General features: G+C 40.5%; 1 protein-coding gene across 2 annotated transcripts in view; it reads left to right on the top strand.

The window, feature by feature from the left end:
- The window catches only part of WDR37 (WD repeat domain 37), a 54,239-nt gene extending 30,039 nt beyond the window's left edge, over positions 1 to 24,200 (top strand). For both annotated transcript variants that reach the window (XM_076331881.1, XM_076331880.1), the window contains 5 exons: positions 250 to 487; positions 1,029 to 1,170; positions 18,458 to 18,592; positions 18,993 to 19,107; positions 20,497 to 24,200. In XM_076331881.1, coding sequence (XP_076187996.1) covers positions 250 to 487; positions 1,029 to 1,170; positions 18,458 to 18,592; positions 18,993 to 19,107; positions 20,497 to 20,628 — 762 coding nt within the window. In that variant the 3' untranslated portion in view covers positions 20,629 to 24,200. The remainder of the gene's footprint in view (positions 1 to 249; positions 488 to 1,028; positions 1,171 to 18,457; positions 18,593 to 18,992; positions 19,108 to 20,496) is intronic.
- Positions 24,201 to 27,343: the final 3,143 nt, after the last annotated feature.

Genomic DNA, 27,343 nt, shown 5'->3' with positions numbered 1-27,343 from the left:
AGGTACTCAGAGCTAAACCGTTCAGAAGAGATATTTTAAAATGAAGTAGTTATTAAAACTGCATTTAAATCACTGGTATTATTCCTTCAACTAAGTTTTTGATAGTGAATACCTGGATAGGCTAGATTCTACAGACTTAAGTTACCCACATTCACATTAAGGGGATTGGGAAGCATTTACACTATAAAATGTAACTTAGAGACATTCCTTCCCATTTATTCTAAATCCTTTCTCTCTTGCGTTGTATAGCAAATGTCTGGAGAAGATGAAGTTGAGTTCTCAGATAAAGATGAACCTGATGGAGATGGAGATGGTTCTAGTGATTGCCCCACTGTCAGAGCCCCACTAACTTCACTCAAAAGCCATCAAGGAGTGGTCATAGCAGCCGACTGGCTTGTTGGGGGGAAGCAAGCTGTGACAGCGTCATGGGATAGGACAGCAAATCTGTATGATGTAGAGACTTCCGAACTTGTCCATTCTCTAACAGGTATTTGTTCACTCACAAAAAGATAAATTGGTGGCATATTTTTATATGTGGGATTATTTGTAGATATTGAAAAACTGGGAAAAATAAGTTGTTTCTCTGGGGTACGATTTGAGTGTGTACAAGACTTGAGCTGCTGCTCAGTATTGTAATGGTTTCTAAAATTCCAACCTTGTTAATCTTCTGAGCATGAATTTGTGTTCTCTTAAGCTTGTGATATATCCTGTGAAGTAGTTGTTTTTAAACTGAATGTAGCCAAATTTTAGTTCTTGCAAAATGCTTTTGCTGTGTTCATGGCATATTAAGTAGCAATAGGTTATTGCTGCTTAATAATCATGTGAAGTGAGTAGTGGGTTTTTTTGCTTTTAAATATAGTTCTGAACTTTTACAGCAGTAGTAACATTAGAGTTCAGAATTATGATTATTATTATTCTTTTACTGGGGGGGGGGGGGAAGAAAAAATCATCAGCATTTCATTCCAAGTGTATGTGGAAATGAAAAGTCTTATTTTCATTACCTTACATGTTCTCATCTGTAATTGTAGGGCATGACCAAGAGCTAACACATTGTTGTACACATCCCACCCAGCGTCTTGTAGTGACATCATCACGCGATACAACCTTCCGTCTGTGGGATTTCAGAGATCCTTCTATCCATTCTGTGAATGTCTTTCAGGGCCACACAGAGTAAGTGACAGTTCCTTCACAGGCTTTTACAAGTTCCAAAAGTATAAATGTATTCAGTTGCTAATCTGAACAAAACTGTTCCTGTGCTCTTTTTGAGGTACTAAGTTCATTCCCCTGTTCTATGAGACTGATTTTCACAGAAACCCCTAACTGTCCTCCTTCAAATGTAACACAGCAGTACTTAATTTCCAAAACAGCAGCCAGGGCTCTTGGTGTGGTATTGTTTATATGGTAAGTCTAGATAAAACTCCTTACAATTAAAGGTAATTTCAGGTATGAGGGTTGCTTTCGGCATTGGTTATGCCTGTAGTTTAGGGGTATTGCTGTAGTGCAGTTGATCAAGCAGATTACCTCTGCTTGTCATGATACTCAGTGTGAAATAAAGGTTACTTCTTTGGAACCAGTGGGGGAAAAAAAAGGCAGGATTAATTTTTACTCTTTAAGCTAAAGCTTCTAATTTGTACATAAAATAAGAAATTAAAGTAAGGGCACTGATTACCATGTTCTGTCAAAACAGTGGTTTTGGTGTAACATTTTTAGTTGCCAATTTAGACTTGAAGTTTTTATGCTGGCTGCTGTTGAATATGGGCAAGCATAGTCATGAGAGTCTAGGTTACGGTGTTGACTTACCATTCTGTTAGTCAGAGCTTTGATACATGGAAAATGCAGGAATAATTTTCAAATACTTTACCCAAGGGAGCGAATCTTTTTTTAAGATTTTGGCACATTTGAACTTGACTGTTTCAGAAGCAAATTTCACCTCCCGTCTTCAGAATAAAGGATGATTGTTAGTCCTAGCTCAAAACAAAAACCACAAATATTTATTCACGTTTCTAATTTTTGTTAATTCAAATGTGTAGTTTGCATTATGACTGAGTTTCAGTATCTACTTTCTCATTTTCCCAGGTCTTGGCTAACCTATCTATAAAGTAAAACCTCCTTAAACCCCCCCTGCCCCAGACTCCTTAGCTTGATAAATTACTTGGTGCATGATAATCATCCCATATAAGTAGCCGTCTTCTCCTGATAGAAGAGTAAACTTAATCTTGTGGTCTGTATCCTAGAATTGTTTCATGCCATCATTTTTGTACTCTTCTATTGCTTTTTCTAGAATGACTTGTAAAAGTCGGAAGTTTTTGTGTCCATTGGTGCCTCCGTTTTTTTTCTGAGCTAATTAATTGCTTTGTCCCAGGACATTTTTTCAGAGAAAAGAACATGATTGACATTAGTGTTTTTCCATATGTATGCTGAGACCAAATGATGTTGATCTGGGGTGATGGTGCATACTGTAAAAGGTGTTAGCTGGTATTTTGGCCACTTATCACTGAGACTTATAAACTACATAAACTGTAAACTATCAGGGAGTTTATTTTTTTATGAATGGAATAGACCTTGAGCAACCCCTTTGGTCAGTCTTATTCCAGCTTTTAATTGTCTTCATATTTGTGTTTGTCTGCTGTATCGTCTGTCTCCATTTTGTTCTTTGAATGTATGAGTTTTTAGTATCAACATAGGCTTTTTCACCAAATACACACTAAGAGTCTCAGAACTGACGTTACTGTTTAATGGCTAAGGTTGTTCAGCTCTCTGTTTTGTTGAAGAGATGATTCTGTTACGGAAGATGAGTATTTTGCTGAGGAATGCAGTCAGAGCGGAGATGGGAGTTCGGTATTTTGCTGTCGAGACATACTTTGAGGGATTTTATTTTTGGTCCGTTATTGTACTGCCTATTGGCAAAATATTTTTAAATTACTCTCTAACCAAAGCTATAACAATCTTCTCACATTAAGTGGCATAGAAGAAACTGTTTTATCTGTTGACTGGAAAACACATACATACAAGACATTTTTTGGCTTTCCTGAATGTCTGTTTGAATAATTTGCCAAGTTTTTAATATTTTGATAGGCTCTTGGAATCAGTTCTGTAAATTGGATGTTAGTCATTAACGCTGATGATTTGAAGTCCTCAACCATAAGTTTTAACAGCCTCTTGCTAAGTAGTACCTGATGAATAGCTGTTCAGAGCTCATAGGGCAGCTTTTTTTTTTCCTGTGTATTTCACCAGATCAACTCCTTAATGCGTTAAACCAGTATAATTGGATGCCAAAAATCTCAATCATGAGGCCAACATAACAGTGTTTCTTGTGTTATAGCCCGCAAAATTGTCTTCATCCTGATACTCCCTCTCACGAGGGATCGAAACCACCACCAAATCGTAGCAACCCGTGGCTCGGAGTGTAAGTTTCGTTCCCTCGCGCCCTGTTTGGCGCTGCCTGGCACTCGCTTCTCTCGTGAATGGTGTGAAACTCCTCTCGGGGGTGAGCGCTTCTCCGCGCAGCAGAACTAAACCAGGGACTGAAGAGCGAGGGCCGCGCCGGCCGAAGGCTGCCGGCCGAAGGCTGCCGGCCGAAGGCTGCCGCAGCCTCGCCGCCGAGCGGCCCGACCGCGCGGGCGTGACACCCGCGCCAGCAGGTGGCGCCACCGCCCTGCCGGCCGCGCGCGGCCCTGCCGCCCGGCCCGCGGCCACCCCCGCGGAAAACCGCACAAATAGAGGCGGGGGGCTCTTCAAGGCCGAACCCTGAAATCGGAGGGGGGCAAACGGCTTCTGCCTCTTGAAACTTTGCATCCGGCATGGGATTCCTGCCAGCAAGAGCAATTTTTAGTTTTGGAAATGCGAGGGAGGGGATCGATCGAGACTTCAAACCTGCTCGGAAGTGCAGTTTTTCTGTTCCCTGCAGTGTCATGCTTTGTGTCAGTTTGCGTACTGAAGACATATGTGGATAGTGTAATTTCAAATTCCTTTTTAGTAGCCTTAACGAGTTAGATTTAAGATTTAGTCAAAATGGCACATGATCTTGTAAAAAATATAACAGAAGGGTGCTGATGTGTTGGGAGTCTGAAGAATCCTGTTGTATGCAGAGTATGATTTTATAAAGTTAATTCACATCCAAAAATGGAAAGCAGTTGCTGTGCATTGCCTTGTACTATAAAGTGATGTTCTGTCAAAATAGGTGTATATATACCAGCTATGGGAGATTATTTGTATTTCAAGTAGGCAGACTAAGAAATCACCTATTATTTTGGTGTTCTGAGCATATAACTGCTTGCTTTATTAAAAGCAGAATATTTCTTGTAGTCTACTACTGTGACAGTCCAAGAAAATAAATTCTCCTCCAGTAAGGCTGGAAGGAATCTGTTGTGATCAGCATATCTGTCTCAAGCTTCTTGCATTGATGCCTGTTTTGAATTAGGAGGTAATTTTAGTAGAATTGCCAACTGTATGTTAGGTTGTTCCAATGATAAAGATTTCAAGCTAGCCCTTGGTGAATTCTGTAAGTTGCTCATCCCAGTGTTTAGTTAACCTCCCTGTTAAACTTTTTGTGCCTCCCTAGTCTGAGTTTGTCTAGCTTCAGTTTCTAGCTGCTGAATTTTATCTTAGAATCGTAGAATCATTAAGGTTGGAAAAGACCTCTAAGATCATCGAGTCCAACCGTCGACCCAACACCACCACCCACTAAACCATGTCCCTAAGCGCCTCATCTACATGTCTTTTAAATACTTCCAGAGATGGGGACTCCACCACTTCCCTGGGCAGCCTGTTCCAATGTTTAACCACTCTTTCAGTAAAGAAATTTTTCTTTACTCAGTATCATAGAATAGAAATAGAATATTCTAGAAATAGAAATATCATAGAATAGAATCGAATCATATCATAGAATACAAATCATAGAATCATTTAGGTTGGAAAAAACCTCTAAGATCATCGAGTCCAGCCGTCGACCCAACACCACCACCCACTAAACCATGTCCCTAAGCGCCTCATCTACATGTCTTTTAAATACTTCCAGAGATGGGGACTCCACCACTTTCCTGGGCAGCCTGTTCCAATGTTTCACCACTCTTTCAGTAAAGAAATTTTTCTTTACTCAGTATCATAGAATAGAAATAGAATATTCTAGAAATAGAAATATCATAGAATAGAATCGAATCATATCATAGAATACAAATCATAGAATCATTTAGGTTGGAAAAGACCTTTAAGATCAGTGAGTCCAACCGTTAACGTAGCACTGCCAAGTCCACCACTAGACCATGTCCCTAAGCACCGTATCTACATGTCTTTTAAATATCTCCAGGGATGGGGACTCCACCACTTCTCTGGGCAGCCTGTTCCAATGCTTGACAACCCTTTCGGTGAAGACGTTTTTCCTGATATCCAATCTAAACCTCCCCTAGTGCAACTTGAGGCCGTTTCCTCTTGTCCTATCGCTTGTTACTTGGGAGAAGAGACCAACACCCACCTCGCTACAACCTCCTTTCAGGTGGTTGTAGAGAGCGATGAGGTCTCCCCTCAGCCTCCTCTTCTCCAGGCTAAACAACCCCAGTTCCCTCAGCCGCTCCTCATAAGACTTGTTCTCCAGACCCCTCACCAGCCTTGTTGCCCTTCTCTGGACACGCTCCAGCACCTCGACATCCTTCTTGTACTGAGGGGCCCAAAACTGAACACAGTGTTCGAGGTGCGGCCTCACCAGTGCTCAGTACCGGGGCACGATCACTTCCCTCCTCCTGCTGGCCACACTATTGCTGATACAGGCCAGGATGCCATTGGCCTTCTTGGCCACCTGGGCACACTGCCGGCTCATGTTCAGCTGGCTGTCAACCAACACCCCCAGGTCCTTTTCCGACAGACAGCTTTCCAGCCACTCTTCCCCAAGCCTGTAGCGCTGCATGGGGTTGTTGTGGCTGAAGTGCAGGACCCGGCACTTGGCCTTGTTGAACCTCATACAGTTGGCCTGGGCCCATCGATCCAGCCTGTCCAGGTCCCTCTGCAGAGCCTTCCTACCCTCGAGCAGATCAACACTCCCGCCCAACTTGGTGTCATCTGCAAACTTCCTGAGGGTGCACTCAATCCCCTCATCCAGATCATTGATAAAGATATTAACCAAGACCATCCCCAGTACTGAGCCCTGGGGAACACCGCTCATGACCGGCCGCCAACTGGATGTAACTCCATTCACCACAACTCCCTGGGCCTGGCTGTCCAGCCAGTTTTTTACCCAGCAAAGAGTGCACCCGTCCAAGCCATGAGCAGCCAGTTTTTCCAGGAGAATGCTGTGGGAAACAGTGTCAAAGGCTTTAGTAAAATCCAGGTAAACAACATCCACAGCCTTTCCTTCGTCCACTAGGCGGGTCACCTTGTCATCGAAGGAGATGAGGTTAGTCAAGCAGGACCTGCATTTCATAAACCCATGCTGACTGGGCCTGATCACCTGGTTGTCCTGTACGTGCCGCGTGATGGCACTCAAGATGATCTGCTCCATAACCTTCCCAGGCACTGAGGTCAGACTGACAGGCTTGTAGTTCCCCGGATCCTCCTTCTGGCCCTTCTTGTAGATGGGCGTCACATTTGCTAACCTCCAGTCAACTGGGACCTCCCCGTTTAGCCAGGACTGCTGATAAAGGATTGAAAGTGGCTTGGTGAGCACTTCCGCCAGCTCCCTCAGTACCCTTGGGTGGATCCCATGTGGCCCCATCGACTTGTGTGTGTCCAAGTGGTGTGGCAGGTCGCTAACCATTTTCCCTTGGATTATGGGGGCTTCATTCTGCTCCCTGTCTTCTAGCTCAGGGGGCTGGGTACCCTGAGAACAACTGGTCTTACTATTAAAGACTGAGACAAAGAAGGCGTTAAGTACCTCAGCCTTTTCCTCAGCCTTTGTCACTATGTTTCCCCCTACATCAAATAAAGGATGGGGGTTCTCCTTAGCCCTCCTTTTGTTGCTAGTGTATTCATAGAAACATTTTTTATTGTCTTTTACAACAGTAGCCAGATTAAGTTCTAGTTGGGCTTTGGCCCTTCTAATTTTCTCCCTGCATAATCTCACGACATCTTCGTAGTCCTCCTGAGTTGCCTGCCCCTTCTTCCGAAAGTCATAAACTCCTTTTTTTCCTGAGTTCCAGCCAAAGCTCTCTGTTCAGTCAGGCCGGTCTTCCCTGACGGCTCGTCTTTCAGCACATGGGGACAGCCTGCTCCTGCACCTTTAAGACTTCCTTCTTGAAGATCGTCCAGCTTTCCTGGACTCCTTTGCCCTTCAGGACTCTCTCCCAAGGGACTCTCTCAACCAGCCTCCTAAACAGGCCAAAGTCTGCCTTCTGGAAGTCCGAGGTAGCAGTTCTGCTGACCCCCCTCCTTACTTCTCCAAGAATCGAGAATTCTATCATTTCATGATTGCTATGCCCAAGATGGCCTCCAACCATCACATCACCCACAAGTCCTTCTCTGTTTGCAAACAACAGGTCCGGCAGGGCGCCTTCCCTAGTTGGCTCACTCACCAGCTGTGTCAGGAAGCTGTCTTCCACACACTCCAGGAATCTATCCTAGACTGTTTCCTCTCTGCTGTATTGTATTTCCAGCAGACATCTCTTAAGTTGAAGTCCCCCATGAGAACAAAGGCTAGTGATCGTGAGACTTCTTCCATCTGCTTATAGAATATCTCATCTGTCTCTTCATCCTGGTTGGGTCGTCTATAACAGACTCCCATGATATCTGCTTTGTTGGCCTTCCCCCTGATTCTTACCCATAAACACTCGACCCTATCGTCACCATCATTAAGCCCTAGACAACCAAAACACTCCCTAACATACAGGACTACCCCACCACGTCTCCTTCCTTGCGTATCCCTTCTGAAGAGTTTATAGCCATCCATTGCAGCACTCCTGTTGTGCGAGTCATCCCACCATGTTTCCATGATGGCAACTATGTCATAGTTTTCCTGCTGCACAATAGCTTCCAGCTCCTCCTGTTTGTTGCCCATACTGCGTGCATTGGTGTAGATGCACTTCAGTTGGGCTATTGATCCCGCCACCTTTTTGGTGGGAGAAGCTCTAATTCCTATGTGACCATTCTCAGGCACTTCCATTGTTTCTAACATATCAATAATCCTTGCGTCTTTTCTGCTGCATGGATCTCCATCCCCTACCTCCACTGAGACGGCAGACCGAAGGACCTCCTTGGCACACTGTACCTCAAACATTGGCGTGCTGCCCCCACCCAGGCTTACCTTTAGTGAGCCTGGTTTTATCCCTTTCCCCTTCAAATCTAGTTTAAAGCTCTTTCAATGAACCCTGCTAACTCCCGTGCAAAGATCCTTTTCCCCCCTTTGAGACAGGTGTACCCTGTCTGTCGCCAGCAGGCCTGGTGTCATGTAAACTGACCCATGGTCAAAAAACCCAAAATCCTGCCCGTGACACCAGGGTCGGAGCCAGGTTTTGATCTGGTGGCTCTTCCTGTTTCTTCCCTCATTGTTCCCTGCAACTGGAAGGGTAGAGGAGAATGCTACTTGTGCTCCTGATCCCTTAACCGGTCGTCCCGAGGCCCTGGAGTCTCTCTTGATTGCCCTCGGACTTCTTGTTGCAACTTCATTGCTGCCTACCTGAAAAATCGATAATGGGTAATAATCTGAGGGCCGTAGCAGGGTAGGAAGCTTTCTTTTCACATCTTTAACCCGGGCCGCAGGGAGGCAGCAGACTTCCCTCAGAAGTGGGTCCGGTCTGCATATTGGGCCTTCTGTTCCCTTCAGAAGGGAGTCTCCTATGACAATGACCCGTCTTTTTTTCTTTACGGAAGCAGTTTTGATGCAGGGCGTAGGCCGACTTAACCTTGGCAACACCTCCAAGCTAGATGAACCATCGTCCTCGTTATTGTTCTATTCCACTTGCAGAGCCTCGTACCTATTATGCAAGGGCACCTGGGAAGGTGGGGTAGTCACGGAGGAGACGCGCCTGCTGCGCCGGGCAGGAACTTGTCGCCATCCCCCCTGTCCCTGAAGTCACTGTGTTCAGCCAGGCGGAGAGAGGATGGGGAATCCTCGTAACATGCGTCCTGTCTGCCTGTTGGGCCTGTCCCAGGGAAGGTAGGGTGCGGTTCCAGTAGTCTCTCTCTCACTCTCCCTGATACTCCTCGACCTCCTCACCCCCTCCCGGAGCTCTGTCACTAAGCGGAGGAGTCCCTCTCCCTGGGCGCACCTCCCACGGGTGTGCTCACTGCTGCCGTCCGGTCCTGGCGGGAGAGCAGGGCACTCCCTGCAGCCTGACACCTGGCTGGCAGCGTGTTCCCACCGGAGCTCTGCCTGGGAAGCTGCGTCAGTCATGGTGGGTGCAGAGCTTAGAGAGGCCGTGGCTTTCTGCCGGGTGGATACCATTGCTCCTGGTCGAGCTGGCAGAGCTCCAGCGCCCTTCCTGCGTGCCCTGCTGCACAAACTGCCGTGCCACACCCTTGCTGACGTGCCATGCCCTGTTTGCCCGCCCTGTTGGTCACTAGCACCCCCTGAGGGCTTCTTTATATGTGGGGGGGGCTTGGCCGCCATTGCTCCTGGCCCCACCCAGGTCTGGTCAGCCGCTGTCATGCGAGCTGTGGGCTCCCTCTGAGGCTCCCCCTCTTGGGGAAACCCCCCTGTGCACCGCACTAGAGTGCTCCACTGCTAATCATGCGGCACCAGAGCTTTGTTTCTATATTAATAGATACTTAGGTGATGATAAAAGTTTCCTATATCTTCTTCTCTACAAATTACCAGTTCTTCTATACAAGTTACCTATTTTACCTCAGAGTGTGTTTTCTAATATATTTTGACATTTATATATCCACAGACCAAGTTTAGTACATTGGTAGTACTTTTGCACTTCAAGCCTGCATTTGGCTGAGTCTTTCAGGTCTTTTTCGAAGTTGCATCTTCCTAGGGAAGTTTCCAGATCTGTAAACATTGCTTGTTTACATTTTTCTTATATATGATTGTTTCAGCTCAGTACATGAGTTATTTGCCTGTGCCCTGCTTGCCTAGTGATAAAAATATCGTCATGTTTTCTTTTAGGCTTTCCATGCCCCCAGTTCATCTCACTTATTCTCTGCTGATTAACAAATAATGAAATGGTGTGGAAATAAGACTGATTTTTACTTAAATATAAATCTTTGTTATTATCTGATTTTGTGTGTACACCAATAGGAATTTATATTACTAGTGCTGTTAATCCCCAGTCACATCCCTCTGAGATGTTTAACAGAGCCCTGGGAAAAGGTTACATTTATATTATCATCTAGACACTTACTTGTTACATGTTAATTAAATTGACTTCCTAAGTTAAAGCCTCCAAAAATTATACTGGGGACTCAAATTCCAACACCTTTTTTCCAGCAGATACTGCTTTAAAATACGTTTGATAATATATAGCACCAGTTGTTCTCGTATTGAGAAATTATTCAATTTAGAGGTTATTGATTAGAACTCTTCAAGTTGAACGTAAGGTGGTGCTCTGAAGAGAAAAATGCTTCTGGCATCTCTACATGGCAATTTTCATTCCAGCTTCACTTCTGCTTTTGTTTGCCGACCACTGCACAGCCATGTCTTGTTGGGGCTCTGAAGGCCATTCTTTTTCCAGTGTAGTGACCTAGTTGAAGAACTCTGGCGTTGACTTGCTCTTGCATATGTGTTTGAGTTTTTCTGTCTCTTCAAGTACTCCGTATGTGCTGAGGTCTATCTTGATGTGTGGAGCCTTCTAAAATGTTGATGTTGGAAATCTTTACCATTTGTAGCTTAAAAAAAAATCTTAGTCTGTACAGGTCCAGTCAGGTACTTTACAGATTTTATACATTTGTTCTGACAATTTAGTAAAACTGGAAATAAATGAATACTCTAATGGCAACAGAATGCTTATTAGCTAGTGGATTCATACATGTCTTTTAAACCATACACTGCTTTTGCTGTATATTTGTAGTATGTTGATGCTTATATGCAGCTGAAGAGTTACTTGGTAAATATTAAAGTGTTTTGTTTAGTGACTGTCAAAGGTACACCGTGGTTGGGCACATATCTCTTGAAATGCTTCAGTAAAAATGTTGCAGGACTTCCAAGTCTGGACTTGCAAAGACCAGACTTCAGAGAGTAAAATGTTGTCTTCAGAAGCAGCTTTGGGTTGCTATCCTTAAGTGAATATCCTTTGTTAATGCTTCTTGATTGTTCAGTGTATAGTTATGCACCAACTTGTCATGGTGATTAAATGCATTTTTGGCTTAAAAAAAAAAAAACATTTGAGCAGGTACTTTTGACCTAGCCAGAAAAAATTACAAAGTTTGTTTATGACTTCTCAAACTTACTGATCTTTGTAGCTAAATTGAGCCAGTGCATCAAACATGAATGTGCGTTAGCTGTTGAATCTAGATCTTTGTGTTACTTTCTGGGCAAACTCGGAGAAAAAAATTGCTGAAAGTGGATCTTACGTTATTTCTGACGAAGAGCTGAACAAGGGGGCTAATAGCACTTTCAGAGTACAGCATACTCCTTCTCCTTTCACTCTGGTTGTGTGGCTACAGGAGACCAGAAGGGAATGTTCCTGTTCATTTGCTGTCTGTATGTCTCTGAATATGCAGCTGGATGGCAAGTTGTGCTTCATCCTGAGGACTTTGAAACTAGAGGATTGCAAATATGTCTTGCTTCTTCAACTTTTCCTCTTCAAATTCCCATGCTTGCTGGAAAATCTGAATTAAAAAATGTAAAAATACTTAAACAGCAGCTGGTTAGGATGCTGGGCTGAATTCTGACATTTAGTGAATTGGGAATTAATGTCAAAATGGCATTCTGTATCAAGAGACTAATAACTGCTTTAGTTTCGTGGGCACTCAGGTTTGCCAAGGTCAGCTGGCTTTTCCAGATTCTTTATTCTGCAAGATTTAATTCTTGTACCCTGATATGTGTTGTCTTGTTCTTGAAAGACCAAGTCATGGTAGGGGGGAAATGCCTTCTCTTCAGGCAGCAATGTCATTAGACATCTCTGTTGGAAAGCAGTCTTATTCTAGATATCCCCCATATTACAAGGTCACTGTTAGCTATTCTTGTTCAGCCACATTTTCTTGGTGAAGCTAAAGTATATCTAGATGTAGTTCTAAAAAATGCAAGTTTTGTACCTTTGACTAAAAGCTGTGCTAGGAAAGGGAGTCTTTTGTGCCAAACAAAATGTCACAAGTTGAACGCTGTCAGTGGAGTTCGACCAGTTTAAAGCATCTGTTCTTTTCAAGATAGTCCTGTTCTTGCTTCAGCTATTGATGCTATCAGTGATGCTTTGTCTACCATTTTTCTATTGTTTCTAATCAAAGAATGCTGTAGGCATTTACCATGTGTGGAGATCTCAATCTAGCTTCCGTAAGAAATGCAAAATTTTTTCTGATGAAACATTCAGTTTTCTCCCCAAGCCTTACTGATTAACTAGATGATTCTGATATTATTGTTAGTATTCCTACCTTGTTATGTCTGCTGTGGTGTGGGTTTTTTTTTTTTTCAAATTTTCTCTTGCATTTCATTGAAAAAGGCCCCAAACTTGCCTTTCAAACACTGTTCTGATCCCACGTTTGCACGTGCATATTCTTTAAATGAAGATTATGGCCTGGACTTCAAGTTCTAGGGTTAGCTTTTTTAGTTTTGTGCTTCTGAACATGTAGATATAAAACCCTTTTGGTTTACGTTTATTACATACATGTAACAGAGCATGTTAAGGTTTCAACAGTTTTCTTAGAGTTGTTAGCAGCCTTACTAGCTGATAGCTGAAGCATCCAGCTTTGAATTTGTCTAACTTGCCACGTTGCTACCTTCTTTGTGAATCTGTTTCAGGACAGACTGGGGCCAGCATGTTTTACATGCCTTTGGTTCATGCAAGTTACCTGTCTTTGCTCTCTTGCACAGCTTGAATGCCCCATTTTCTATTCTAACCTTCCCCCAACCCAACATTGTCATGGAGTTGTTGAAGTGCCAAAAAAGCAATTTAAAAGATAATGTTCTTTGATGGTTTTGTTTCCTTTATGTTCTTGAATCTTTTCTGTTGTCACTGGTGAACTTCCTCATAGTAAAAATTGCTTCCTAATTAATAAAGAAATACAAAAATTTGAATAAACTAGTCCTTAAGCTAGAAGAGTAAGTGCTTAAAATTAAAAGCCGTGTAGCTAAAAGAAAAAAAAAATCCTTTAGGTGTTTTATTTTGGAGAACGGGGTATGTAACAGACAAAGTTTGACTGTACTCAATGTTAGCCAATAGAGTTTTGTCAGTTGCTTTAAAAAAGATGTAGGCAATAAATCTGTATCCAGTTGCTTATGAGTGCTTTAAGCTTCACTACAATAAATGGAGAGAATCTTAATTCCATTCTTGAATGCATGCACTAAAAAGTGCTATGATTTTTTTCAAATGACCCACAAAAGAGCATAGCCAAAGGCCTTTTCTTTGTATCCTATTGAGTAGAGCATAATGTTTTATAGTGTGTTGTCATTCTAAAGCTTACATAGCATATGCAGCAATACTGCAGGGATAAATGGACCTTGTTTATCCCATCATAAATGTAATGGAATTGATTTTAAAAATATCTGCACCTTAACTAATTTACTAACTTGCCATTGAGTAATTCTTATAAAAGCTAGTTATTGTTTTCAATCCTGTATCATTTTATTATTTTAAGACAGATAGTGAGAAAAGGAGATACTGGCAATTTTCTCTAAATGTCATGAAACGCATATCTCTGGAGTAGACACTGTTGATTTAAATGCTAAAAAAAATGACTTTTTCAGTGCTAACCGTCATCTCTGAATTCCCCCCCTCTCCCTTCTGTGTTAATTCCTTCATGGTTTGTTCTTACCATTTCTCAAGTTGGAGGAAAAAGCTCTGCTGAAATTTAGAGAGAAATCCACAAACAGACTTTGGGAATTGTATCTGTAGCTCTTCCTGGAATCAAGTGCCTTTAGCACTTCTAAAACCTGAATGCAAAATGAGACGTGGAGGTATTGGTGTGCTCCTTACCTGGGACTCCTGTGGCCAGTGCCATCGCCCTCTAATATGGGCAAACTGTTGTCCATATCTGGAGACTTTAAACCCAGGTCCTGGCTTCCCCCCAGGCTGCGGACTGCTCTGTGTGGGGATACACTTTGTTCCCCTAAAAGAAGGGAAACTCTTGTGCAGGAAATGCTGTCCCAAATAAAGTTTCCTTTAGGTATTGTTCCTGAATTTTACTACTTAAAATGAGAGGCATATTTGAGCACTTAGATTTTGCTGTTTAACTACAATTTGGTGTACATTGAATAAATTTATCTGAAAGCTCTGTTTTAGTCCATTTTCTCCAGACTTCATCCCACACACAGATTAATGCTTATGAGCACATGCCTTTTCACAGGCACGAAAACATGTCTCCCAGCGTTCAACGGTAAATCCCAGTATAGGTTGCAAATCAAAATTGAAAGAGCAGTATTAACTTTGGTGCATTGCCAATAAGGGTTCTGCATCAGCATTTCACGGCCCAACATTTTCAACATCTTTTTGTTTTGTTTTTTCCCCTTTTCCTCCCCTATGTGTGAAATTTCAGCAGATTGTTATGCAAAACAGTTTTGTGTCTCAGTGTGACTGGGGAGACAGCTGTTCGGCCTAATGAGGAGTGCTAGCATTACAGTATTTCTGTTGATTGAGACCCACGGAGGGAGCAGGATGTTCGAGGCTAGGCAGTGGTGTGTGGTGAGGAAGCGCCACGCTGTCAGCTGGAAGTACACGCTCGGCTGCTCCCTACGACAAGATAAATGAGTTTTGCTGGGGTTTGGCGGAGGCTGAAGCTTTTCTGGAGAATAGTTGTAGCGCACCAAACTCCCTGTGGGACCCATGGTTTGAAGTGTCATAAGACTGCTTCCTCTTTGCCAGTTTTTTTTTTTTTTAATGTCCTACAATACCTGTCATCTTTTTGAGTTATTAAAAACCTAATGTCTTCTAGCATTCCATTAACACGGGGGCTGATGATCTTTTATTGACACTTTTTATTAATTTAGCGGAGGGAATGTTAACCACAGTTTTAGCTGGGTTAGAACAAACTGAAGACTAGTATCAACAGAAAGTAAAACTAGCCACATGAAAATACAGGAAGAAGTCTTTTAATTTTTGTGATATGGGTGGCGTTAGGGAGGCAATGCTTTTGAAAGGTTATTTGTATATTGGCTGTTCTGCCAACTTCTTTCAACACAGACTTTGCTTCGCTTTCTTCTCACCTTCCCTCTTTAGCTGGGCTGAAATCCTGTTTTAGTTTATAAGTAGGAAGTGGCCTTTCTTCTTGTTGCTATTTTGTCTTAATTAAAAAAAAACCAAAACCCGAGATGAGATGCATCTGTCTCACCTTAAGAGATGTGCCAGTTTGGAATAGCAGAGGAGATAAAGCATGATCTGTAGTGCATAAGAAAACCTATGAGCACAGGACTTGCTCATGTTTTCTTAAGTCAGCAGTGTTGTACATGTTCTTGAATTTAAATGTATGTGTTTTTTTAAATATTAACTCAATATGTTCCACTTTAAAAAAAACAAAACCAAAAAAACCACATGGTCTTTACTCAAATGACAGTCAAATGCTCATAACCCTCCCCAGAGCTGTCAAGTTTGTGAGAATGATACTGCTTTTGGCCTTTCTAGACTTGGTATTAAGTTACTTAAAACTTCTAGTCTTGCAATCTTATTTTGAAAATGAGATATCTTTTAGAATTGAATTGAGTGTATCTATAGGTTCCCCATGAAGATTAATGTTTCATTTTTTTTAAAGCATAATATCTAGGACTGTTACGCAGTACATCCATATACTGTTTGCTTTGAAACTGACCAAAATTCTTGATCGTAAACAGTGGGTTCAGTAAAAAGAGCTTTTATATCTAGCCTTTGAATTCAAAGCTCCTTATGAAAAAGGCTGGTTTTGTAGTCACGTGCACTTGCAAAGAGTGCATATCCCAGCCTGCAGTGCCTTACAGGGGTGAACTGTTGGGAGGGTAGGCAGAGGACTAAGTCTACTAAACACCTTTAAAGATGTCACTGAAAACGGTCTGGCAGCCTTCCCTTTGCCTTTCTATGACTTGCCAGTCACCAGAGAGCACTACAGGAGAACTTCATCGCATTTTTATTTTACAAACTTTTTCTTAGTGTAGTCAGTAATATCTGAATGAATAGTTAAACTGAAAGCAGTACAGAAAAGGATTTTGTTTTCTGTTGAGAGTCTTTGTTTTTACAGGAGCAGAAAGGGTCGAGCTAACCTAGAGTTGGCATACTGTTTGCATGGTGATCGTTTCAAATGTTTTCATTTGAAAGATGATAAATCTAAGAATGTGAGAACTTTATGTGGTCAGAGAAACTTAGCTATGTTTGACAATGATAAGTGATAAGGGAGAACCAATATGAGATCAAAGAAGCTGCAAAGCTGTTTAAGGTTGTGGAAAAAAAGCATCCAAAATTGGAGGCTTATTTTGAGACAGTTTCACAACATATTCCAACATAAAATGTATGATGGGAAAACAGATCAGATCTGTGTGTTGGCAGCAGAATACTAAAATGCTGTATATTCACTCACCTGGAGCTTTTCTGTGACTTGAATTCCTTATACTGTTGTGTACAAGGAAGTCTCCCAACGTATATGCAAAGTAAGGAGATTTAATAGCGAATATTAAACTTATAACCAACACTTTTTCATATGTGTTACAGCAGTATGGAGTATTTTGCAGTATTTACTTAAGGTATTTTGCAGCTTGCATAAAGAGCTAGTGAGGAGAGAAATGCAGGCGTTGGTAAGTTTAATGGAGGTCAGGCTGGTGGAAGACAAGTTCTGTGCTAAGAACATGCCAACCCTATTCTGCAGTAATTTGACTATGTGAATGAGTTTTCTTCCCAAATGCGAAGGTGCCTGATGAAAGATACTCATCAGTTGTGGCCTTTGTGTATGTTGTAACTTTCTGACTTTTGGTTCATAAAGTCCAGAAGATTAGGCGAAGACCTCTTAGTTCTTATTGTAATCATCTCCCTGGTAGCTTAGCTGCACTCTAATAATGCATTAGGAAACTTGGTATCATGAATAAAGTGGGCCTTCATCCTAATTAAAACTTAATTTGGTGTCAATTTAAATTAAGAGGCTTGCATAAACTGGTCCATTGTGACCTGGCTAGTGCTAATCTCAATCAGCAGCTTGGATAAGACATGAATTCAAATTTCTGCAGAACAACCAAAGTGACAGTAACAACTGACAACTTAAATTAAAATTACTAAATTCTAAGAAATTGATGTGCATGACCCAAGTTACAAGATAGGTCATTAAATCAAATCTGTAGAAACAGGGTTGAGAAGTCTTCCCTAATGATTTTAGGGAGAGACAAAAATACATTGTTAGCACATTGTGTGGGCAGAAAATAACTGGTTTTGAGTTGAGAATTCACGCAGCACTAAAATGAAAATAGTAGTACAAAAACTTTAATTGGTTAATATGAAATGATAGGCAAAAGATTAAAAAAAAAAAAAAATCACCTCATCATGAGAACTATTCATCTGAGCTCAGCAGTATACTGCTCTCTGAAAGTATAAAATACAAAGATAATAAAATTCCAAAATAAAATTCTCTATATAATCTCTTCTGAAAGTAATATGTTGCACTTCCAATTGCTAGAAATATTATTGGGAGTCTTTTTCTGGCTGTCCTTGTGCATTTATAGACATAATGGGTAAAATTTGAAGAACTGTCTGGTCATGTGTCTTACTACTACTGCTTGTCATTTTTTTCCTGACTCTTGGACTTTAGCTACTTGTAAAATAGGAATAGAAATCACAATTAGAAATTATCAGATCACCATAGATATTGCTAGTGGAGTTATACTGGAAGCTCTGTGTATGTATTACAGCATGTTTAGGTGTGTGTACAGAATAGCTTTAGCTACATCTCAGAAAGTATTTTGGATCTCCTCAGTGTCTGTGCTGTGAATGACAAATGCCTGGGGTAGTTCTACAGAAGTCTTTGGGTGGAAAGTGAAAGACCTTGACTACTAGTCTCAAAACACTTGAGAGGAGGAATTGTACTGTATGCTACTGATTCAGTTATGGTTGTCTGATAAGCCTACTGGACATTAATACAGAACTTCAAAAGTGAATTAAGGTTTCAAGACTGGACACGTTTAGCTCATATTAGGATCAGTGGAATATGAGAGAGGCCTTCAGAGTGACTCTCGACTGTTGGGCTTCTTTTCTTAGCACTTGGGCCAGTCGAGCCCTGTATACCTTAAGTGACACAGCTTCTTGTAAGAATATTTTTTATTCTAAAATACCCACTTGGAGTTTTAATATTTCAGGTTACTTTTTTTTTTTTTTAAAAAGGCAAGTTACATATTTCAAAGGAAACACAGGAACAGAAAATAGAACTTTAAATCAGATGCTAGTTTAATAAAGAACTTTAGAGCTTGACTTCTTTCTTTTTACTCCTGGTTGTTTAGCACTGTGACATCTGCAGTTTTCACTGTGGGAGACAATGTTGTTTCTGGTAGTGATGACCGTACTGTAAAAGTTTGGGATTTGAAAAACATGAGGTCTCCTATTGCAACCATCCGTACGGATTCTGCAGTCAACAGGTAAGCAGATCTCTGAGTTACTATTTTTCTTTATTCACTGAATATACATTTAATTTTAGTCACTAAAATTAAAGTTGAGATTTATGAGATTTTGAAAAAGGTCTGAAGTGGTTTTATAAAATGCAGATATAGTCACCATTATTTTTTAGTAAATAGATCGTATTGCTTTTCTGAGATTTTTTTTTTTTAATATGGGATGCAGATGTTAAAGCTGTTTTGAGCATCTAGTACAATAGAAAACACCTTAATGGTTTAATACTTTTTTTCTTTTTTCACTTGTGAATTCTAATCAGGAAAAATTCAACTGTGTCACTTCTCGTGAGCTTAAACTTGTACTGTCAAGTTCTATTTGCTAGGCTCACTGTTTTGTACATAACCTACTTTTGTCTCTTCTGTGCAGGATTAACGTATGTGTTGGTCAAAGAATCATTGCCCTTCCACATGACAACCGACAGGTTAGATTATTTGACATGTCAGGAGTGCGATTAGCACGCCTTCCTCGCAGTAATAGACAGGTAACTGAATATTTATAGCCTTAAAGTATGTCTGTTCTTCTTTCATACAAGGTTAAAACTAGGATTTGCTCTCTCTAGTTTAAAAGCTGAACAAATGCTGAAAGACACTTGTCTATACAAATGTGCTATTGTTAGTTATTGAAAATGACCAACATGCAAATAAGTAATGTATTTTGAATGTTTTTATTGGAATTGGAAATGATCTTTCAACTGCCTTTCATCATAATTTTTCTCCTTACTAAAGTGAAACTAATGTCTGCCTTCTCTACGAAATAGAAAAAATGTTTAAGAGCATTTCAAATGTGTTTTAATGTCTTGATGTGAATCTTGTCAGAAAAGTGACTCACTATGAGGTTCAATGTTTTTTTCTTTTTTTTCCAATTACTCAGTGTTTAATTTGTTTTATAAAAAAACATAAAAGGAAAAAAGTGGGGGTCAGTTTTGCAAGCTCACCTAATATGATTTGGTGATATTTTTTTTTTTTCCCCTTCCATGCTTATGCACATAAATTCTTGATATTTGGTACCAAGTACTAAACAGTCCTTGCTGCAGCTATCAAGTTTTGTGCATTTGTGGTGCTATTTGGCATGGCAGGCATCACTAATGGAGCAAATTAGACTAAGTGGAATTAATTGGATTATGCCACTTCAGTGAGCTTTTTTGGGTGGATTCAGCAGCTGTTAACAGAATTTAGGGAGGGGTTTTAAGGCTTGTTTAGTCTATTGTTTAGTCTTTTTCTAGTTTAGTTTCTTTTTAGTCTATTGTTTAGTCTTGATTTTTCTTTTTTTTCTTTTTTTTCCTCTTAATATTTCAATTCAGGCCGACACTACTGAAATCGTGGCAAATTTTTTTTTTTTTTTAATTTAAATGTTGGTCAGAATCCTCCTTGGGGCATTCTTGTTACTATTGGACTTGAACAATAGATAAGGCTTTGCTTTTCCTCAGTATGATATTCCTCCTGCTGTAGTATTATCCTTTCTGAATTATGAATGTGATGGACACTTAATCTTGCAGGTTCATAACAAAGTAGTTGCCAGCAAGTAGTTCCATATTTTAAGATTGCTTTTATAAATAAAAACACTAAAATCAAAACTCGATTTGCTTTTGTAAATAAAATGTAGTAAGATAGCAAACATACCTTGGAAAACTCAAAAGTTTTGATGCACCTACTTTGTATGCTTCTGTCATTATGGACCCGGTGCTGCTATTAAGGAGTCTCATTGTTACAAAGTTTTTTATTTTGCAGATGAAAGTAACAATGACCTTTAGGATTCTCAAGTACCACTTGTAAAAACTAGTGTGAGCATTAGCAAATTTGCACTAACTTGTTGACACAGAGGCTTTCAAAACATATTGTAAGTAATACTGCTATCTCCCGAACTGTCCCAGGGCCACAGAAGAATGGTGTGCTGCTCAGCATGGAGCGAGGACCATCCAATATGTAACCTCTTCACATGTGGATTTGATCGTCAGGCTATTGGCTGGAACATCAACATCCCCGCTTTGTTACAAGAAAAATGAAATGCTGGAAGATTTTTTGCGTTTTATGTTGCCATGGACTTCTACACTTTCGCAGACTTTTCTGAATACTGGTCTGCTGTCTCTGTAAAAGCTCTTCCTTAAGTGGAGACTTTAGCAAATGTTGTTCTTGTTACCACATTGTGCACAGTTTGCATGAATTGTACAGAAAATGTGATTTTTTTAAAATTAGTTTGTCTTGTGTATGAACTTTTATATTTTGGCATCCACTGGTCAATATGTTCACTGTTGCATAGAGCACATAAATGTTCATAAGTTATTTAGCATTTAATAGATACACAGTAGGGCATTACATTTGTGACATAAATGTGAAACTTATGTAATTAATGTAGAGAGCGTATAGCAGTCTGTTACGTTTTTCCATGACTACATATCTGCCTTGTGTTAAAAAGAATCTGCAGGGCTAAAACTTTGAAATGAAGTGTGAATTTCACTAGTTGTATGATTGTAAACATTTTCCTGTTTGCATCTGATTTGGAATACTTTTTTTAGTGCTGCAGTATAGTGCAACTTCAACTCCATTTTTATTCCAGTTACTGGAAAAATAGTAGATTTGAGAAGGAAAATGCAAGCAACTTGTAGTGAGTATAGACTGCCAGGTTTATTTGGAATGCTTTTTGTACTTTTTCTTTTGAAAAAGAAAAATATTCATTCTGCCCTTCTTATATAAAGTGATTCTAAAAATCTCATGGCATTTCATACTAGCAAAAATCCAGAATATTATGATTCTAATCACTGAAATCTAGTCAAGCAAATTTTGAAGCACTTTAGTTTATAGCTATTGTTATAAACCATTTATGAAAGTTTGACTTTACCAGTGAATGTGAGCTGACCTTTGTAAGAAGGATTGCTTCTTTTTGGTGATCTGCCCAGAAAGGAAATAGTTTTTTTGGGGGTTGTTGGTTTCTTCTTTTTTTTAATATACCTACAGTGAGCATACTTTTAATTGTGTTCACTTCCCATATTTTTATTTTGAGCCAGCAATACAAAGTAAATGAGTACTACCTCAAAAAATGAATGTTGGTCAAGATACATTGAATCTCTCTGTAGCCTAGAAAAAAGCACTTTTGGTCTCTGGCTGAAGTCCTATCTCTGACATGAGGGGGAAGACAATCATACTAAATGTGATCCTTAAGATAATTAACACTTAAAGCTAATGGAGCAATACGATAAGTAAACATCATCTGTCACCTTTGTGTTCTCAGCCGTGGCAAGGGCTGCTGCAGTCTGTGTTCTGTTCCAAAAGGGAGCAATCAACATAGGTCTCCCTTCTTTCTCCCAAATGATCTTACCCTGGTTTTGCTCCTCACTGTGCTTAGCCTTTTTTGCACTGGCAGTGGGGTGTTATACCACAGCTGCTGATTATATAAGTAAGTGCAGGTGGCAGCTGATGTCTTCGGAAGAACAAAAAGGCTGCTTCAGACAGACACTTCCTTTTAGCTTAAAGGGAGATACTGTCCCTAACTGTCTGACATATCACAGTGTAAGATGAAGGGTGAGGGTGAGCCAAGGATGCGCTCTTACAATGGGAATCACGGAGTTTATGGTGGGTTGGCATAAGATAAGTATTAGGAACTTTTTATCTCATGATTATGATTTGTGAAACTATAGCTGTGCTCATGTCCTCTACAGCACTGTTTATAATGACATTAAGACAGATGTGTTGACTGGTTCTCCTGTTAACTAACATACAATGGCATTGGAGTGCAATGGGATGGGATGATGAATGCATCATTGAGTAATTGTAGGGAAACTGGGGTCCTAGACAGTTTTGCATAGTAAAGAATAACATTAAGGAAGCTCTAGATATTTAATAGAGAATGTATGTAGTATCTTTATAGTACAGGTCATCATAGTAGCTTGATCTCTTCAGTTTTTTCTGGGTGGTTTTCCTCTTTTTTTTTTTTTTGAGATACAGGATATATACAGAACTGTACTGAAGTAATCTTAAAATACCAAAACTAGTGAGGTTGGAGAAAGCAGCTGCAGAGTTTCAAGTCTTCTGATTACAAGGGTTAAAGGATGGTGTCAAAGTTTATTTTAACTTTTTTTTTGGGGGGGGTTTAACTTGGGTAAAGCCATTTGATGTTGGGTTGCAGGTTTTATTCTTTAAGAAAAAAAGACTCACTTTTTCTTTCAGTTGGTAACAGAGATAACTTTACACAGGTTGATGCTGTTTAAAAAAGAGAAAAATGTCTCCAGGCAGTAGGAGCAGTTTCTCCAGCATGGCCTGCATGTAGTATCTTGAGCAATGGCTATCCTTTTATTACCTGAGGTGGGGGAGAGAGGGTCACTGATTTTTTTTGGTCCTGCTAAACTAAATTGTCTGTTTAAGCTTCTCTAGTACCTATGTAATGCAGGACCACTAGACTCTACGCAGTTTAATCATCATTGCGGCAAACTTTTTATATCACCAGAGGGACCATCCTCTGGCACCAGGAATGGGATGATGACACACTTTCACTTTGAAAAAAATCAGCCAAACAAGGTGCTAGAGCCACGTTCTTATGAGCAGGCTAATACTGTAATCAGCTTAACTATCACTTAGCTTAATTTTATATACTGTGCCGAAGGTTAAGCCGAGGCTGCCGTTCCCCTTGAAGCAAATCACACGTGAGCAGTGCTAGTGTATAATACTACAGTGACTAGAACATTCAAAGCCATGAAATGTTTTCCATGTATTTAAAGAGTGTTTTTCAGCACTGAACTATGTCCAGCATTTCATAAAATGGAGGAGAGTTGCAGTTACAGTTTCAGTATTGTGCAGAATTTCACAGAGAACGCATCACTGGGCAAAATCAAGCTTTTATGTCTTTCTCTCAAGCAATGCACATCAGTTTTCACAACGTTTGTGTATACTTTACGATCAGAAAGATCTGGAATGAAATATCTTATTTGTTGCCTAAATCTGTGAAAACCACCTTTTTGGAAAAAGAATTTATAAGTTATGTGGAACCACTTTTTATTATTCTGCTAATTTGTTTTTAGATGTAAAATGTTTTTCTTCATTATGATTCAAAATGCATTAAAACATTCAACGATTTTTTTTTTTTTGCAAGTTGCTGTTCTTCTGTATTGCATTAAGGTTGCTATTAATCTTAGTATTTCACTTTGTTAGTAGTCAGAGGATCTTCCTATCCACCTTCCACTCTTTTCTTCCTCAAAAAGTTCGTTTCCAAGGCAGTGATGGGCACAGTTCTTCTGGAAGAAGACCAAGTCTGTCCCTGAAAGTAGGACTTCTGTAGTGCAATCAGTCATGCTACCAGTATAGTACGTAGACTGAAAAGGTGCTCAGGCCTGCATTTATACTGTCTTCTCCAGTTTTGCATGAAAAAATTTGTAATTACGTTTTGTTATGCAGATTATGCAAATGCCTTCATGTGACTTCTCTCAGCACTCTATAAATTGATATTTTAAACGAAGCCTAAAACAGATTTTATGTTTAGAATACAGCAAAAGTATTGTAAAACTTCCCTGGTGGGGGATCCCCACCATCAGTTTTTCTGTAGGTTAAAATAAAGGTTGGTTGCTTGTTGCACCCATGTTACTTAAAACATAAAGCTTTGCAATGTTGAAATCAGTCCTAAAAAGCTTGGTGTCATAGTAAGCCATGCCATCGAGTTTGGGATGCCTAGGCAGAGTGCTGCCTAGCCAGCACCCGAGTGCAGAACATGGCTTTATGCATAACCGTATTTTCCTTCGATGTAGTTTAGGATCCCTTATTGCCACATTATGAGCCCTCAAGAGCTAGTCTTCTGAAAACTATCATTAATCAGTGTCGCTGGTGATATGGACCAGAAATAAAAGACCAAAGTTATAAGGTGGCACAACTGACGTGAGGGCTGGATTGATACAGAATGCTAAACCCTGTTTTTTAGTCTATTTTAATTGAGGAATTTAAATCAAGTCAGGGCTTATTGCAACTGATTTAAACTTGTGATACTTGTAACCTCCTTAAATCTTCTAATGGCCTAAGTTACACGCCCTTTACAAAGGCCATTTCTGCTTGTATTTTGGGGGGAGGGGATTTGAAGATGAGTATGTGTTGAAGCCTAGATTTTTTTTTTTTAAACCTATGAGTAAATAGCGTGCACAAATATGTGGTTTCAGTAGGATGTGTGTGTTCTAACCTGAAGATGAGCTGCAGGAGAACCACTCTGTCATGCATTACGGTGTGCTCTTTAGACTGGCACAGAAACTTTATTTAATGCTCCATTGAGACCAAAGTATGTCACTGAAAAATTACTCAGCCTTGTGATATTTTATTTTTCAGTAGTGTTGTTACCTTTTCTAATTCCCACAGGTCATAGTTCTCAGAACATTTCAGAATTTGCAGGAGCTTACAGAGGAAATCTCGTTTAATTCAGACTGTAAATCCTGGTCAAAACATACCAGTGGCTGGGAGAGGCGTCATACTGGAGAAGTGTAGTTTTTTGCAGATGTGCTGTGGAAGCTGCTGGTCGGTGTCCTCCGAGTGAGAATATTCATTAGTACCAGGACGTGCCATTTCTCGGTAGTGAAGAGGTGAGGCTGGTGAGCATTTGCAGCATCTAACCCAAGTGCCTGAACTAGCAGCTTAGGCGCCTTGTATAATTTTGGGGAGTTTCTGAAGGGTGGTTCAGTGTGCCACGCAGAAGTTAGAATTTAAGCATTCAGACTTTCTGCTAGAAAATGGAAATGGTGCAAAGTGTCCGTGATGGCAGCTACAGTAGAAGGGAGCTGAAAGCAGGAAAGAAGTTCTGGCTTGAACTGTTTTGAAAATGGAAACTGTTTTTTAGCCTGGCTGGTGCCTGCTACATAGTGGAATGACAGCACTGTTAATTAATTATGTTGCCTGATGCTACTTGAGGCCCTGTTCCCACCTGCTGATAACTGCACAGTTCCACCTGCTTCCACCAAAACTTGCCATACTTAGTATTTGCTTTAGAGTTTAATATTAATTTTGTGTGGTTCCCCTCTCCTACTTGTATTTGTCGTCTTTCTTCTCTCCCCAGGGTAGAACAAATGCAGTTATGTGTTTATTTCAGAGCACAACGCCAATGAAAAGAAACCCTTGTGCACAGCTCCATGAAACGAGACCATCTACCAGTCCTGTGCTGGGAGCAGAGGCTTGATGTTTGGAGCTGACTTTAATGTCCGTGTGCTTTTTGTCTTTTTTTTTTTTTTTTTTAATTGGTCAGATGCAAATTTTTAATAATGAAGTTTCCTGAAGGCTTTATGCATTAATGGTTTGGGGTTACTGAAGGCTGAATCAAGTCTGTGCGCCTTAACTGAGGAGAGAAGGTAGATTTGCAGTGATGCTGTAGGTGACTTAAGGTGTCAGAAAGGAGCAGACAGTGTTTCCAAATGCTACAGAAGAGTTACGGAGGAAGGGTCCAAACTAATGATGAGGAGTCTGTGGTGTATGCAGGACCCAGGTGTGTGGTGACCCATCGTTTGAGATCTGATTTGAGAAGGAAATGAAATCGTATGAGAAACCTAAAGAAGCAAATTTGTGATGAAAGTGTTTGGACTGCGGATGAGGAACACAAAGGAAGAATAATGAAGGGGAATGAAAAACTGGAATAAAAACGGGACAGCTGAGGGAGCCAGGTAGAACGAGAGAGCAGAGTGGTTAGGAGGAGGTGCATGTCCGAAAGATGAAACTTACTGGTCAGTTGGGGATAAACTGTGCTGGGAAGCCAGAGTCTAGGGGATGCCCCTGACTTGAGGAGGAGAAGGGAAAGGAGAGATGGGAACAGGGCAGGGACAGCCTGCAGAAGGAGGCGCAGCAGGGACTGAACTGATACCGGGATGTGCTTTCGTCCAGAGCCTGGTGTGGAAATGGCTGGAAGTTAAAGATCTCTTTTGCATTTTTTAAAAGAACAGGCTTGTTGGTTTCAATGTCCTTGGTTTGGGGAAAGGCTTGCTTGCTTATATAGACCCAATTTTAATTGTATATATTCAATTCTCTATTTCAAGTGTTGTAATGGTGCGGAGATCAATCAAGTAGCTGATGCATTCACTCCTAGGATTTATAATCTTAGTAGAGGATTACAAATGCTACATACAAACAAGCTCCATCCTACAAACTCCAGGTATGACAGCAGGGCATGTGGCTTATTAGGAATCACTCCTGGACTGGAAATCCCTTGAGTGAATGATTGATTTGGAAGAAGGAGATGCCGTTTTACATGATCCCTTTGAGAATATGCGGCCAGTCTAGACAGAAAGGTTCAGCATTTTAAGCTTGAGCATGACTTCAGAGCAAAATGCTCTGAATGCTTGCCTTAATTCTCTTTAGTTCAATTTAGTCTGAATTGACTAGGGAATCTCTTTAGCTAAGTCAAAATAGAGGCATCCGAATGTAGAGATCATGTCAGGGAGATACTGCTGTATTTTCAGTAGGGTCTTAGTTCTGCGAAAGGTGAAACTGGCCTTCAAATTTTCACTTTGTTGAGATGTCAAAATTTGACACCCTCCCTCACAAATCCAAGTAAGTAAAAAGATTATTTCTGGTGTCAGTGATCAAACTTCTGACTCCAGCTGGCCCAAACGACTTTTGGTTAAAATATACACCTAAGAATACAGATGATATCAGCCTTATACAAAGGTGGCGTTTTGTGCCTTCATCCAAACCATTACCTGATGGAAAGGAGAACAAATAACCGGCTAACTTCATCAAGTTAATGTTCTAAACTGATGTGGGTTTAGCATT

Source organism: Aptenodytes patagonicus, chromosome 2, assembly GCF_965638725.1.
Source record: "Aptenodytes patagonicus chromosome 2, bAptPat1.pri.cur, whole genome shotgun sequence".
Classification (NCBI taxonomy): Eukaryota; Metazoa; Chordata; class Aves; order Sphenisciformes; family Spheniscidae; genus Aptenodytes; species Aptenodytes patagonicus.
Note: the sequence above shows the minus strand (reverse complement) of the source record. Positions and strands in the feature narration are given on the sequence as shown.